Here is a 16,397-nt window from a genome sequence, read left to right as displayed (position 1 = left end):
TGGCTGAGTGAGTGAGTGGCTGAGTAAGTGAGTGGCTGAGTGAGTGGCTGAGTGAGTGGCTGAGTGAGTGGCTGAGTGAGTGGCTGAGTGAGTTAGTGGCTGAGTGAGTGGCTGAGTGAGTGAGTGGCTGAGTAAGTGAGTGGCTGAGTGAGTGGCTGAGTGAGTGGCTGAGTGAGTGAGTGGCTGAGTGAGTTAGTGGCTGAGTGAGTGGCTGAGTGAGTGAGTGGCTGAGTAAGTGAGTGGCTGAGTGAGTGGCTGAGTGAGTGGCTGAGTGAGTGGCTGAGTGAGTGGCTGAGTGAGTGGCTGAGTGAGTGAGTGGCTGAGTGAGTTAGTGGCTGAGTGAGTGGCTGAGTGAGTGAGTGGCTGAGTGAGTGGCTGAGTGAGTGGCTGAGTGAGTGGCTGAGTGAGTGGCTGAGTGAGTGGCTGAGTGAGTGGCTGAGTGAGTTAGTGGCTGAGTGAGTTAGTGGCTGAGTGAGTGGCTGAGTGAGTGGCTGAGTGAGTGGCTGAGTGAGTTAGTGGCTGAGTAAGTGAGTGGCTGAATGAGTGAGTGGCTGAGTGAGTGGCTGAGTGAGTGGCTGATTGAGTGAGTGGCTGAGTGACTGAGTGAGTGGCTGAGTGAGTGGCTGAGTGAGTGAGTGGCTGAGTGAGTTAGTGGGTGAGTGAGTGGCTGAGTAAGTGAGTGGCTGAGTGAGTGGCTGAGTGAGTGGCTGAGTGAGTGGCTGAGTGAGTGGCTGAGTGAGTTAGTGGCTGAGTGAGTTAGTGGCTGAGTGAGTGGCTGAGTGAGTGGCGGAGTGAGTGGCTGAGTGAGTTAGTGGCTGAATGAGTTAGTGGCTGAGTAAGTGAGTAGCTGAATGAGTGAGTGGCTGAGTGAGTGGCTGAGTGAGTGGCTGATTGAGTGGCTGAGTGAGTGGCTGAGTGAGTGGCTGAGTGAGTGAGTGAGTGGCTAAGTGAGTGGCTGAGTGAGTGGCTGAGTGAGTGGCTGAGTGAGTGAGTGGCTGAGTGAGTGGCTGAGTGAGTAGCTGAGTGAATGGCTGAGTGAGTGGCTGATTGAGTGAGTGGCTGAGTGACTGAGTGAGTGGCTGAGTGAGTGGCTGAGTGAGTGAGTGGCTGAGTGAGTTAGTGGCTGAGTGAGTGAGTGGCTGAGTAAGTGGGTGGCTGAGTGAGTGGCTGAGTGAGTGGCTGAGTGAGTGGCTGAGTGAGTGGCTGATTGAGTGGCTGAGTGAGTGAGTGGCTGAGTGAGTGGCTGAGTGAGTGGCTGAGTGAGTGAGTGGCTGAATGAGTGAGTGGCTGAGTGAGTGGCTGAGTGAGTGGCTGAGTGAGTGGCTGAGTAAGTGGCTGAGTGAGTGACCGAGTGGCTGAGTGACTGAGTGAGTGGCTGAGTGAGTGTTTGGCTGACTGAGTGAGTGGCTGAGTGAGTGTGTGGCTGAGTGAGTGTGTAGCTGAGTGGGTAGCTGAGTGAGTAGCTGAGTGAGTGAGTGAGTGGCTGAGTGAGTGAGTGGCTGAGTGACTGGCTGAGTGAGTGGCTGAGTGACTGAGTGAGTGGCTGAGTGAGTGGCTGAGTGGCTGAGTGAGTGGCTGAGTGAGTGACCGAGTGGCTGAGTGAGTGGCTGAGTGAGTGGCTGAGTGAGTAACTGAGAGGCTGAGTGGCTGACTGACTGAGTGACTGAGCGAGTGGCTGAGTGACTGAGTGAGTGAGTGGCTGAGTGAGTGGCTGAGTGACTGACTGACTGAGTGGCTGAGTGAGTGGCTGAGTGAGTGAGTGACTGAGTGGCTGAGTGAGTGACTGAGTGACTGAGTGAGTGACTGAGTGACTGAGTGAGTGGCTGAGTGAGTGGCTGACTGAGTGGCTGAGTGACTGAGTGAGTGGCTGAGTGAGTGACTGAGTGAGTGGCTGAGTGGCTGAGTGACTGAGTGACTGAGTGAGTGGCTGAGTGACTGAGTGAGTGGCTGAGTGAGTGAGTGACTGAGTGAGTGGCTGAGTGAGTGACTGAGTGAGTGGCTGAATGGCTGAGTGACTGAGTGACTGAGTAGCTGAGTGAGTGGCTGAGTGACTGAGTGACCGAGTGACTGAGTGGCTGAGTGAGTGACCGAGTGACTGAGTGGCTGAGTGAATGGCTGAGTGAGTGGCTGAGTGAGTGGCTGAGTGAGTGGCTGAGTGAGTTAGTGGCTGAGTAAGTGAGTGGCTGAGTGAGTGAGTGGCTAAGTGAGTGGCTGAGTGAGTGGCTGAGTGAGTGGCTGAGTGAGTGGCTGAGTGAGTGGCTGAGTGAGTGGCTGAGTGAGTGGCTGAGTGAGTGGCTGAGTGAGTGGTTGAGTGAGTGGCTGAATGAGTGAGTGGCTGAGTGATTGGCTGAGTGAGTGGCTGAGTGAGTGACCGAGTGGCTGAGTGACTGAGTGAGTGGCTGAGTGAGTGTGTGGCTGACTGAGTGAGTGGCTGAGTGAGTGTGTGGCTGAGTGTGTAGCTGAGTGGGTGGCTGAGTGAGTGGCTGAGTGAGTGGCTGAGTGAGTGGCTGAGTGAGTGAGTGGCTGAGTGAGTGAGTGGCTGAGTGACTGGCTAAGTGAGTGGCTGAGTGACTGAGTGAGTGAGTGGCTGAGTGAGTGGCTGAGTGAGTGGCTGAGTGGCTGAGTGAGTGGCTGAGTGAGTGACCGAGTGGCTGAGTGAGTGGCTGAGTGAGTGGCTGAGTGAGTAACTGAGAGGCTGAGTGACTGACTGACTGAGTGGCTGAGTGAGTGAGTGGCTGACTGAGTGGCTGAGTGGCTGAGTGAGTGGCTGAGTGAGTGACCGAGTGGCTGAGTGACTGAGTGAGTGGCTGAGTGAGTGTGTGGCTGACTGAGTGAGTGGCTGAGTGAGTGTGTGGCTGAGTGAGTGTGTAGCTGAGTGGGTGGCTGAGTGAGTAGCTGAGTGAGTGAGTGAGTGGCTGAGTGAGTGAGTGGCTGAGTGACTGGCTGAGTGAGTGGCTGAGTGACTGAGTGAGTGGCTGAGTGAGTGGCTGAGTGGCTGAGTGAGTGGCTGAGTGAGTGACCGAGTGGCTGAGTGAGTGGCTGAGTGAGTGGCTGAGTGAGTAACTGAGAGGCTGAGTGGCTGACTGACTGAGTGGCTGAGTGAGTGGCTGAGTGACTGACTGACTGAGTGGCTGAGTGAGTGGCTGAGTGAGTGAGTGACTGAGTGGCTGAGTGAGTGACTGAGTGACTGAGTGAGTGACTGAGTGACTGAGTGAGTGGCTGAGTGAGTGGCTGACTGAGTGGCTGAGTGACTGAGTGAGTGGCTGAGTGAGTGACTGAGTGAGTGGCTGAGTGGCTGAGTGACTGAGTGACTGAGTGAGTGGCTGAGTGACTGAGTGAGTGGCTGAGTGAGTGAGTGACTGAGTGAGTAGCTGAGTGAGTGACTGAGTGAGTGGCTGAATGGCTGAGTGACTGAGTGACTGAGTAGCTGAGTGAGTGGCTGAGTGACTGAGTGACCGAGTGACTGAGTGGCTGAGTGAGTGACCGAGTGACTGAGTGGCTGAGTGAATGGCTGAGTGAGTGGCTGAGTGAGTGGCTGAGTGAGTGGCTGAGTGAGTTAGTGGCTGAGTAAGTGAGTGGCTGAGTGAGTGAGTGGCTAAGTGAGTGGCTGAGTGAGTGGCTGAGTGAGTGGCTGAGTGAGTGGCTGAGTGAGTGGCTGAGTGAGTGGCTGAGTGAGTGGCTGAGTGAGTGGCTGAGTGAGTGGCTGAGTGAGTGGTTGAGTGAGTGGCTGAATGAGTGAGTGGCTGAGTGATTGGCTGAGTGAGTGGCTGAGTGAGTGACCGAGTGGCTGAGTGACTGAGTGAGTGGCTGAGTGAGTGTGTGGCTGACTGAGTGAGTGGCTGAGTGAGTGTGTGGCTGAGTGTGTAGCTGAGTGGGTGGCTGAGTGAGTGGCTGAGTGAGTGGCTGAGTGAGTGGCTGAGTGAGTGAGTGGCTGAGTGAGTGAGTGGCTGAGTGACTGGCTGAGTGAGTGGCTGAGTGACTGAGTGAGTGAGTGGCTGAGTGAGTGGCTGAGTGGCTGAGTGAGTGGCTGAGTGAGTGACCGAGTGGCTGAGTGAGTGGCTGAGTGAGTGGCTGAGTGAGTAACTGAGAGGCTGAGTGACTGACTGACTGAGTGGCTGAGTGAGTGAGTGGCTGACTGAGTGGCTGAGTGGCTGAGTGAGTGGCTGAGTGAGTGACCGAGTGGCTGAGTGAGTGAGTGGCTGAGTGAGTGGCTGAGTGAGTGGCTGAGTGAGTGAGTGAGTGGCTGAGTGAGTGGCTGAGTGAGTGAGTGAGTGAGTGACTGAGTGGCTGAGTGAGTGACTGAGTGAGTGACTGAGTGAGTGACTGAGTGAGTGGCTGAGTTTGTGGCTGACTGAGTGGCTGAGTGACTGAGTGAGTGGCTGAGTGAGAGACTGAGTGAGTGGCTGAGTGGCTGAGTGAGTGGCTGAGTGAGTGGCTGAGTGAGTGGCTGAGTGAGTGAGCGAGACTGACCGAGGGCTGAAGAGTGTTTGCCGTAGCTCTGCGCGAAGGACACCATGCCGATGGTCAGGGTGTGAGTGAGTGAGTGACTGACTGAGTGGCTGAGTGACCGAGTGACCGAGTGACCGAGTGACCGAGTGACCGAGTGACCGAGTGACTGAGTGAGTGACTGACTGAGTGGCTGAGTGAGTGGCTGAGTGAGTGGCTGAGTGAGTGGCTGAGTGAGTGGCTGAGTGAGTGAGCGAGACTGACCGAGGGCTGAAGAGTGTTTGCCGTAGCTCTGGGCGAAGGACACCATGCCGATTGCGAAGGTGTGAGTGAGTGAGTGAGTGACTGACTGAGTGGCTGAGTGACTGACTGAGTGAGTGGGTGAGTGGGTGAGTGAGTGGCTGAGTGGCTGAGTGAGTGGCTGAATGGCTGAGTGAGTGGCTGAGTGACTGACTGAGTGAGTGGGTGAGTGGGTGAGTGAGTGGCTGAGTGGCTGAGTGAGTGGCTGAGTGGCTGAGTGAGTGACCGAGTGACTGAGTGGCTGAGTGAGTGGCTGAGTGAGTGAGCGAGACTGACCGAGGGCTGAAGAGTGTTTGCCGTAGCTCTGTGCGAAGGACACCATGCCGATTGCGAAGGTGTGAGTGAGTGAGTGAGTGACTGACTGAGTGGCTGAGTGACTGACTGAGTGAGTGGGTGAGTGGGTGAGTGAGTGGCTGAGTGGCTGAGTGAGTGGCTGAATGGCTGAGTGAGTGGCTGAGTGACTGACTGAGTGAGTGGGTGAGTGGGTGAGTGAGTGGCTGAGTGGCTGAGTGAGTGGCTGAGTGGCTGAGTGAGTGACCGAGTGACTGAGTGGCTGAGTGAGTGGCTGAGTGAGTGAGCGAGACTGACCGAGGGCTGAAGAGTGTTTGCCGTAGCTCTGTGCGAAGGACACCATGCCGATTGCGAAGGTGTGAGTGAGTGAGTGAGTGACTGACTGAGTGGCTGAGTGACTGACTGAGTGAGTGGGTGAGTGGGTGAGTGAGTGGCTGAGTGGCTGAGTGAGTGGCTGAATGGCTGAGTGAGTGGCTGAGTGACTGACTGAGTGAGTGGGTGAGTGGGTGAGTGAGTGGCTGAGTGGCTGAGTGAGTGGCTGAGTGGCTGAGTGAGTGACCGAGTGACTGAGTGGCTGAGTGAGTGGCTGAGTGAGTGAGCGAGACTGACCGAGGGCTGAAGAGTGTTTGCCGTAGCTCTGCGCGAAGGACACCATGCCGATGGCGAGGGTGTGAGTGAGTGAGTGACTGACTGAGTGGCTGAGTGACTGACTGAGTGAGTGGGTGAGTGGGTGAGTGAGTGGCTGAGTGGCTGAGTGAGTGACCGAGTGAGTGAGTGACTGACTGAGTGGCTGAGTGACTGAGTGACCGAGTGACCGAGTGACCGAGTGAGTGACTGACTGAGTGGCTGAGTGAGTGGCTGAGTGAGTGAGCGAGACTGACCGAGGGCTGAAGAGTGTTTGCCGTAGCTCTGCGCGAAGGACACCATGCCGATTGCGAGGGTGTGCAGGAAGGGGCGAATGGTTGGGGTGAACTAGGCAGACGCGGGGGGGGGGGGGGGGGGGAGGTGGGTTAATGACTCACCCACCTAGTCACCCACCCAGTCACTCACTCACGTAGTCACTCAGCCACTCACCCACCCAGTCACCCACCCAGTCACCCAACCAGTCACCCAACCAGTCACCCAACCAGTCACCCACCCAGTCACCCATCCAGTCACTCACCCAGTCACTCACTCACTCACTCACTCACCCAGTCACTCACCCAGTCACCCACCCAGTCACTCACTCAGTCACTCACCCAACCAGTCACTCACTCAGCCACTCACTCAGCCACTCACCCAGCCACTCACCCAGTCACCCACCCAGTCACCCACCCAGTCACCCACCCAAGCAGTCACCCAAGCAGTCACCCAACCAGTCACCCACCCACCCAGTCACCCACTCACCCACCCACCCACCCACCCACCCACTCACCCACCCACCCACCCACCCACTCACTCACCCACCCACCCACCCACCCACCCACTCACCCCCCCACCCACTCACCCACCCACCCACCCACCCACTCACCCACCCACCCACCCACTCACCCACCCACCCACCCACTCACCCACCCACCCACCCACCCACTCACCCACCCACCCACCCACTCACCCACCCACCCACCCACTCACCCATCCACCCACCCACCCACCCACTCACCCACCCACCCACTCACCCACCCACACACCCACCCACTCACCCACCCACACACCCACCCACTCACCCACCCACTCACCGACCCACCCACTCACCCACTCACTCACCCACCCACTCACCCACCCACCCACCCACTCACCCACCCACCCACCCACTCACCCACTCACTCACTCACCCACCCACTCACCCACTCACTGAATCACTCACCCACCCACCCACCCACTCACCCACTCACCCACCCACCCACCCACTCACCCACCCACCCACCCACTCACCCACTCACCCACCCACTCACCCACCCACCCACCCACCCACTCACCCACCCACCCACTCACCCACCCACCCACCCACTCACTCACCCACTCACCCACCCACCCACCCACCCACTCACCCACCCACCCACCCACCCACCCACCCACTCACCCACTCTACCCACCCACCCACTCACCCACCCACTCACCCACCCACCCACTCACCCACTCACCCACCCACCAACCCACTCACCCACTCACCCACCCACCCACTCACCCACCCACTCACCCACCCACCCACTCACCCACCCACCCACCCACCCACCCACTCACCCACCCACCCACCCACCCACCCACTCACCCACCCACCCACCCACTCACCCACCCACCCACCCACTCACCCACCCACCCACCCACCCACTCACCCACCCACCCACCCACCCACTCACCCACCCACCCACCCACCCACCCACCCACCCACCCACCCACCCACCCACTCACCCACCCACCCACCCACCCACCCACTCACCCACCCACCCACCCACCCACTCACCCACTCACCCACCCACCCACTCACCCACCCACCCACTCACCCACCCACTCACCAACCCACCCACCCACCCACCCACTCACCCACCCACCCACCCACCCACTCACTCACCCACCCACCCACCCACCCACTCACTCACCCACCCACCCACCCACTCACCCACTCACCCACCCACCCACCCACCTGAAACCCCAGACACCTGCCGTAGAAACACGACTTCAGCAGGGTGTTGTACTCGCCCATGAGCTCCTCAGCGAGGTCTGCCCCCTGCTGGGGACCTTCCAGTCCGGACACGAAGAGGCTGCCCCGTCCTCCGTCCGCCGCCAGCAGCCGCAAGGCAAGGCACAGCAGGGATCGCAGCTGAGTGAGTGTCGCAGCGTAGGCCTCCACTTCCAGGAGGTTGTGGGTGGAGCTGAGGGGGGAGGGGGAGGGGGGAGGGGGGAGGGGGGGAGGGGGGAGGGAGGGGGGGAGGGAGAGGGGGGGGATGCACAGCAGGGATCGGAGCTGAGTGAGTGTCGCAGCGTAGGCCTCCACTTCCAGGAGGTTGTGGGTGGAGCTGGGGGGGAGGGGGGAGGGGGGAGGGGGGGAGGGGGGAGGGGGGAGGGGGGAGGGGGGGAGGGGGGAGGGAGAGGGGGGGGGGAGGCACAGCAGGGATCGCAGCTGAGTGAGTGTCGCAGCGTAGGCCTCCACTTCCAGGAGGTTGTGGGTGGAGCTGGGGGGGGAGGGGGAGGGGGGAGAGGGGGGGAGGGGGAGGGGGGAGGAGGGAGGGAGGGGGGGAGGGGGGGAGGGAGAGGGGGGGGGAGGCACAGCAGGGATCGGAGCTGAGTGAGTGTCGCAGCGTAGGCCTCGCCTTCCAGGAGGTTGTGGGTGGAGCTGAGGGGGGAGGGGGGAGGGGGGAGGGGGGGAGGGGGGGAGGGGGGGAGGGGGGAGGGAGGGGGGGAGGGAGAGGGGGGGGATGCACAGCAGGGATCGGAGCTGAGTGAGTGTCGCAGCGTAGGCCTCCACTTCCAGGAGGTTGTGGGTGGAGCTGAGGGGGAGAGGGGAGGGGGGAGGGGGGGAGGGGGGGAGGGGGAGGGGGGGAGGGGGGAGGGGGGAGGGGGGAGGGGGAGGGGGGGAGGGGGGGGGAGGGGGGAGGGAGGGGGGGGAGGGAGAGGGGGGGGATGCACAGCAGGGATCGGAGCTGAGTGAGTGTCGCAGCGTAGGCCTCCACTTCCAGGAGGTTGTGGGTGGAGCTGGGGGGGGAGGGGGGAGGGGGGAGGGGGGGAGGGGGGAGGGGGGAGGGGGGAGGGGGGGAGGGGGGAGGGAGAGGGGGGGGGGAGGCACAGCAGGGATCGGAGCTGAGTGAGTGTCGCAGCGTAGGCCTCGCCTTCCAGGAGGTTGTGGGTGGAGCTGAGGGTGGAGGGGGGAGGGGGGAGGGGGGAGGGGGGGAGGGGGGGAGGGGGGGAGGGGGGAGGGGGAGGGGGGGAGGGAGAGGGGGGGGGAGGCACAGCAGGGATCGGAGCTGAGTGAGTGTCGCAGCGTAGGCCTCCACTTCCAGGAGGTTGTGGGTGGAGCTGGGGGGGGGATGGGGGGAAGAGGGGAGAGGGGGGAGGGTGTGTGTGTTCAGAGGAGAGGCTGCCACTCCTCTGTCGGGAGCTGGACCGGTACCGTCTGTACCTCTGTAGAATACATGACGTCTGATGGACCAGTTCTGGTGTGTGTGTATGTGCGTGTGTGCATGTGTGCGCGCGTGTGTGTGCGTGTGTGTGTGTGTGTTCAGAGGAGAGGCTGCCACTCCTCTGTCGGGAGCCAGACCGGTACCGTCCGGAGGGACCGAACGAGCAAACGAGCGGGCGGGCGAGCGAGCGACTGAACGAGTAGACGGGTGGGCAAGTAGCCGGGTGGGCGAGTAGGTGAGCGAGCGAGTGGGCGGGTAGCCGGGTGGGCGAGTAGGCGGGCGGGTGAGCGGGCGAGCAACCGAACGAGTAGACGGGCGAGCGAGTAGCCGGGCGAGCGAGCAAGCCGACGAGCGGGCGACTGAACGAGTAGACCGGTGGTCGAGTAGCCAGGCGGGCGAGCGAGTGGGCGAACGAGTGGGCGAGCGACTGAACGAGTAGACGGGTAGGCGAGTAGCCGCGCGGGTGAGTAGGCTAGTGAGCGAGTGGGCGAGCGGGCGAGTAGGCAAGCGGGCGACCGAACGAGTAGCCGGGTGGGTGAGTAGGCAAGCGAGCGAGCGAGCCAACGAGCGGGCGACTGAACGAGTAGCCGTGCGGGCGAGTAGGCAAGCGGACGAGCGAGTGACTGAACGAGTAGACGTGCGGGCGAGTAGGCAAGCGGGCGAAGTGAGCGACTGAACGACTAGACGGGTGGGTGAGTAGCCGCGCGGGTGAGTAGGCAAGCGGGCGAGCGAGCAAGCGGGCGACTGAACGAGTAGACGGGTGAGTGAGTAGGCAAGCGAGCGAGTAGCCGAGCGAGCGAGCGGGCGGGCGAGTAGCCGGGCGGGCGAGCGAGCCAACGATGCGAGCGACTGAACGAGTAGCCGCGCGGGTGAGTAGGCAAGCGAGCGAGCGGGCGGGCGAGTAGCCGGGCGGGCGAGCGAGCCATCGAGCGGGCGACTGAACGAGTAGACGGGTGAGTGAGTAGGCAAGCGAGCGAGTAGCCGAGCGAGCGAGCGAGCGGGCGGGCGAGTAGCCGGGCGGGCGAGCGAGCCATCGAGCGGGCGACTGAACGAGTAGACGGGTGAGTGAGTAGCCGCGCGGGTGAGTAGGCAAGCGAGCGAGCGGGCGGGCGAGTAGCCGGGCGGGCGAGCGAGCCATCGAGCGGGCGACTGAACGAGTAGACGGGTGGGTGAGTAGCCGCGCGGGTGAGTAGGCAAGCGAGTGAGCGACTCGAACGAGTAGCCGGGCGAGTGAGTAGACGGGCGAGCGAGTGAAATAACGAGCGGGCGACCGAACGAGTAGCCGCGTGGGCAAGTAGGCAAGCGAGCGAGCGGGCGGGCGAGTAGCCGGGCGAGCTAGCGAGCGAGCCAACGAGCGAGCGACTGAACGAGTAGACGTGCGGGTGAGTGGGCGAGTAGGCAAGCGAGCGGGCGAGCAAACGAGCGGGCGAGCGAGCGGGCGGGCGACTGAACGAGTAGACGGGTGGGTGAGTGGGCGAGTAGGCAAGCGAGCAGGCGAGCGAACGAGCGACTGAACGAGTAGACGGGTGGGTGAGTAGGCAAGCGAGTGAGTAGCCGAGCGAGCGAGCGAGCGGGCGGGCGAGTAGCCGGGCGAGCGAGCGAGCCAACGAGCGGGCGACTGAACGAGTAGCCGTGCGGGTGAGTGGGCGAGTAGGCAAGCGAGCGGGCGAGCGAACGAGCGACTGAACGAGTAGACGGGTGGGTGAGTAGGCAAGCGAGTGAGTAGCCGAGCGAGCGAGCGAGCCAACGAGCGGGCGACTGAACGAGTAGCCGTGCGGGTGAGTGGGCGAGTAGGCAAGCGAGCGGGCGAGCGAACGAGCGACTGAACGAGTAGACGGGTGGGTGAGTAAGCAAGCGAGTGAGTAGCCGAGCGAGCGAGCGGGCGGGCGAGCGAGTAGCTGGGCGAGCGAGCGAGCCAACGAGCGGGCGACTGAACGAGTAGCCGTGCGGGGTGAGTGGCGAGTAGGCAAGCGAGCGGGCGAGGCGAACGAGCGACTGAACGAGTAGACGGGTGGGTGAGTAAGCAAGCGAGTGAGTAGCCGAGCGAGCGAGCGGGCGGGCGAGCGAGTAGCTGGGCGAGCGAGCGAGCCAACGAGCGGGCGACTGGACTAGACGGGTGGTCGAGTAGCCGCGCGGGTGAGTAGGCAAGCGAGTGAGCGACTGAACGAGTAGCCGGGCGGGCGAGTAGCCGGGCGGGCGAGCGAGCCAACGAGCGAGCGACTGAACGAGTAGACGGGTGGGCGAGTAGGCAAGCGAGCGAGCGAGCGAGCTAGTGAACGAGTAGACGGGTGGGTGAGTAGCCGCGCGGGTGAGTAGGCAAGCGGGCGAGCGAGCCAACGAGCGATCGACTGAACGAGTAGCCGGGCGAGCGAGCGAGCCAACGAGCGGGCGACCGAATGAGTAGATGGGTGGGCGAGTAGGCAAGCGAGCGGGCGGGCGAGCGGGCGAGCGAGTAGACGGGCGAGCGAGCGAGCCAACGAGCGGGCGACCGAATGAGTAGATGGGTGGGCGAGTAGGCAAGCGAGCGGGCGGGCGAGCGGGCGAGCGAGTAGACGGGTGGGCGAGCGAGCCAACGAGCGAGCGACTGAACGAGTAGCCGGTCGAGCGAGCGAGCCAAGGAGCGGGAGACCGAACGAGTAGCCGCGCGGGCGAGTAGGCAAGCGGGCGAGCGAGCGGGCGAGCGAGCGGGCGGGCGAGCGAGCGAGGGGGCGAGCGTCTCACCGAAAGAAGAGAGTGTGGCGGTGTGAGCCCACGTAGCGCGCCTTGTGGGCGGCGTGCAGCAGGCCGGCTCGGGCTGCCCGGTGAAGACTCCGGTAGCCGTTGCCCGGAGATGAGGACGACGAGGATGACGAGGTGGTGGAGGCGGTGGAGGAGGTGGAGGAGGTGGAGGAGGTGGAGGAGCCGGTGGACGACAAGTGGCAACCACCACCATGGAAGTCACCCGCTCCCAGGAGCGAATCGGGGACACGGTTACCGCCCCAGCCACCAGCAACACCTCCTCCACCATCACCACCACCACCACCATCTCCACCACCACCACCAACACCACCACCAACACCACCACCACCAACACCACCACCACCAACACCCCCACCACCACCATCTCCTCCACCACCACCAACACCACCTCCACCACCACCACCAACACCACCTCTACCACCTCCACCACCACCACCAACACCACCTCCACCACCACCACCACCAACACCACCTCCACCACCACCACCAACACCACCACCACCACCATCTCCTCCACCACCACCAACACCACCACCATCTCCACCACCACCACCACCATCTCCTCCTCCCCGTGTCTCATCCTCTCCCCACGTATCCTCCCCACCTCCTCCACCTCCTCCACCTCCTCCACCCCCCAGGGCCCCCTCCCGGCCCCCCAGAGCCCAGCGCTCGATTGGGGGGCCCGGGGCGGTGGCGTCGTAGCGGGGGGCGTGCAGGAGGATGAGGGGGGCCAGGACCCCCACTCCCTCGGCTGCAGAGCGCAGCTGCAGGAAGGCGTTGGCGAAACGCTCCCCAAACACTCCACCTCCTCCTCCACCACCTCCTCCTCCACGTGTCCCTCCTCCTCCTCCACCTCCTCCACCACCTCGTGTCTGAACACCTCCACCACCAACACCTCCACCACCAACACCTCCTCCACCAACACCTCCACCACCAACACCTCCACCACCAACACCTCCACCAACACCTCCACCAACACCTCCACCACCACCACCTCCACCACCTCCACCACCTCCACCACCTCCACCAACACCTCCACCACCACCACCACCTCCACCACCTCCACCACCTCGTGTCTTAACTCCACCACCAACACCTCCACCAACACCTCCACCACCACCACCTCCACCAACACCTCCACCACCACCACCACCTCCACCACCTCCACCACCTCGTGTCTTAACTCCACCACCACCACCTCCACCACCACCACCTCCACCACCACCTCCACCACCACCTCCACCACCACCTCCACCACCACCTCCTCCTCCGTCCAAGTAGAAAGAGGCTCCACCCCCCGCTCCTCCAGACGCCACCGTCGGCACCACCAGCACCACCTCATCTCCACCACCACCATCATCATCCGTCGTCATCATCTCCTCCTCAATCCCCTCGTCGCTGAAGATGGGGCCAGGGAAGCTGACGGACTGCGGAGGTGGAGGAGGTGGAGCTGGAGGAGCTGGAGAGGGTGGAGCGGGGTGGATGACGGGGGTGGATCGTGACGTGGCGAGGGACGATGAGGAGGAGGTAAAGTAAGCGATGTTGTCATCGCACAGGGCGATGAGAGCAGCCACCAGCGATGGGGTGTTCAGGCCGGAGAACTCAGATGAGGAGGTGGTGGTGGTGGTGGGGGGTGGTGGTGGTGATGGTGATGAGTCTTCGGGGGGGGGGGGGGGTGGACAAGGGGGAGGGAGGAGAGGGAGGAGAGGGAGGAGAGGCGAGGTAGTCAACATCTCCCAGGGTCAGGGATTAAACTCATTCATCCTGTGTACCAGGCGAGGTAGTCAACATCTCACAGGGTCAGGGGTTGAACCCACGACCTCCTGTAGAGTCAGACGGTGACTCACTGAGCCACTGACTCACTGGCTCAGTGAGCCACTGACTCAGTGAGTCACTGGCTCAGTGAGACAGTGGCTCACTGGCTCAGTGAGTCACTGGCTCACTGAGCCGGTGACTCAGTGAGCTCAGTGAGCCAGTGACTCACTGGCTCAGTGAGCCACTGGCTCAGTGAGTGAGTGGCTCACTGAGCCACTGTCTGGCTCACTGAGTGAGTGGCTCACTGAGCCACTGTCTGGCTCACTGAGCCAGTGAGTCAGTGGCTCACTGAGCCAGTGAGTGAGTGGCTCACTGAGTCACCGGCTCAGTGAGACAGTGGCTCACTGGCTCAGTGAGTCAGTGGATCAGTGAGTGAGTGGCTCACTGAGTCACTGGCTCAGTGAGACAGTGGCTCACTGGCTCAGTGAGTCAGTGGCTCACTGGCTCAGTGAGTCAGTGGCTCAGTGAGTGAGTGGCTCACTGAGTCACTGGCTCAGTGAGACAGTGGCTCACTGGCTCAGTGAGTCAGTGGCTCAGTGAGTGAGTGGCTCACTGAGCCACTGTCTCACTGAGCCAGTGACTCACTGAGCCATTCACTCACTGAGCCACTGACTCACTGAGCCAGTGAGCCACTGACTCACTGGCTCACTGAGCCAGTGAGCCACTCACTCACTGAGCCACTAACTCAGTGGCTCAGTGAGTCACTAACTCACTGGCTCAGTGAGCCACTAACTCAGTGGCTCAGTGAGTCACTGGCTCAGTGAGTCAGTGAGCCAGACAGTGGCTCTGTGAGCCACTCACTCAGTGAGCCACTGGCTCAGTGAGCCACTGACTCACTGGCTCAGTGAGCCACTAACTCAGTGGCTCAGTGAGCCACTCACTCACTGAGCCACTGACTCACTGAGCCACTCACTCAGTGGCTCAGTGAGTCACTGGCTCAGTGAGTCAGTGAGCCAGACAGTGGCTCAGTGAGCCACTGGCTCAGTGAGCCACTCACTGACTCACTCACTGAGCCACTCACTCACTGAGCCACTCACTCACTGGCTCACTGAGCCACTCACTCACTGAGCCACTCAGTGAGCCACTCACTCAGTGAGTCAGTGGCTCACTGAGCCACTGACTCACTGGCTCAGTGAGCCACTAACTCAGTGGCTCAGTGAGCCACTGACTCACTGGCTCAGTGAGCCACTGACTCACTGAGCCACTGACTCACTGGCTCACTCACTGAGCCAGACGATGACTCACTGAGTCAGATTGACGCTTAGTGGGTGAGAAGTCAGAGACGGATGGGACGTGTCAGATTTGGTAACCCGAATGAGCGCGGCGGGGTGGGCGGGGCTCGCTCGGCATCACGTGACGCCACGCTCGACCAATAGGGAGCGGCGGCGGCTTCAGGGTGGGGGTGGGTGGGGGCTGTATCCCCCTCCCCCAACGGCGCCTATGCGAGTGGGAAATTTGAAAACGAAAATTTTAAATAAAATTGTAAAAGTTGCAATAAAATGGAGCTCAAAAGATTTGAAAGAGAAATTCGGAGGAGAAATTGAAGGAGAAATTTGCTAAAGAAAACTGAACGAAAATCGAAAAAGAAACTTGAAATGTTGAATAACAACAACAAAAATCTTTAAAATTCGAACAAAAATTTGGAAAACATACATTTCAAATAAGAAAATTGCGAGAGAAATGTGAAAAATAAAAACACGAAAGATAAAGCCGTGAACCGACGTGGGGGGAGGGGGGCAGCCGCTTTAAAATTAACAAAAAGTAGTCACCTCTGAGGGTGGTGGCGTTGGAGAGAATATGGCCCAGCCTCGGTTCCATCCTCCACCTCGTAGCAGCAGCAGCAGTCCACCTCTACCACCTCCTCGTCCACCTTCTCCTTCTCGTCCACCACCTCCTCCACCTTCTCGTCGTCCACCTCCTCCTCCACCACCTCCTCCTCTCCCCAACACTTTCTGTGTCTCTCTGTGTGTCTCTGTGTGTGTCTCTGTGTGTGTCTCTGTGTGTGTCTCTGTGTGTGTCTCTGTGTGTGTCTCTGTGTGTCTCTGTGTGTGTCTCTGTGTGTCTCTCGGTCTCTGTGTGTGTGTGTCTCTCTGTGTGTCTCTCTGTGTCTCTGTGTGTCTCTCTGTGTGTGTCTCTGTGTGTCTCTCTGTGTGTCTCTCTGTGTGTGTCTCTGTGTGTCTCTCGGTCTGTGTGTGTCTCTGTGTGTGTGTGTCTCTGTGTGTGTCTCTGTGTGTGTCTCTGTGTGTCTCTGTGTGTCTCTCTGTGTGTCTCTCTGTGTGTGTCTCTGTGTGTCTCTCTGTGTGTCTCTCTGTGTGTGTCTCTGTGTGTCTCTCGGTCTGTGTGTGTCTCTGTGTGTGTGTGTCTCTGTGTGTGTCTCTGTGTGTGTCTCTGTGTGTCTCTGTGTGTCTCTCTGTGTGTCTCTCTGTGTGTGTCTCTGTGTGTCTCTCTGTGTGTCTCTCTGTGTGTGTCTCTGTGTGTCTCTCGGTCTGTGTGTGTCTCTGTGTGTGTGTGTCTCTGTGTGTCTCTCTGTGTGTGTCTCTCTGTGTGTGTCTCTGTGTGTCTCTCTGTGTGTCTCTCTGTGTGTGTCTCTGTGTGTGTCTCTGTGTGTCTCTCTGTGTGTCTCTGTGTGTCTCTCTGTGTGTCTCTCTGTGTGTCTCTGTGTGTCTCTCTGTGTGTGTCTCTGTGTGTGTCTCTGTGTGTGTCTCTGTG

General features: G+C 61.0%; 1 protein-coding gene across 1 annotated transcript in view; it reads right to left on the bottom strand.

Moving 5' to 3' along the window:
• The window catches only part of LOC144955322 (hormone-sensitive lipase-like), a gene marked incomplete at its 3' end in the record, with an annotated part of 38,246 nt that extends 30,380 nt beyond the window's left edge, over positions 1 to 7,866 (bottom strand). Inside the window, exons 1-2 of the mRNA XM_078885574.1 lie at positions 7,661 to 7,866; positions 5,919 to 6,009 (exon numbers count right to left, since the gene is read on the bottom strand). Of these exons, the coding sequence (XP_078741700.1) occupies positions 5,919 to 6,009; positions 7,661 to 7,720 (151 nt within the window). The remainder of the gene's footprint in view (positions 1 to 5,918; positions 6,010 to 7,660) is intronic.
• Positions 7,867 to 16,397: the final 8,531 nt, after the last annotated feature.

The sequence above is a fragment of the Lampetra fluviatilis genome, unplaced genomic scaffold (genome assembly GCF_964198595.1).
Source record: "Lampetra fluviatilis unplaced genomic scaffold, kcLamFluv1.1 SCAFFOLD_322, whole genome shotgun sequence".
NCBI lineage: Eukaryota > Metazoa > Chordata > Hyperoartia > Petromyzontiformes > Petromyzontidae > Lampetra > Lampetra fluviatilis.
Note: the sequence above shows the minus strand (reverse complement) of the source record. Positions and strands in the feature narration are given on the sequence as shown.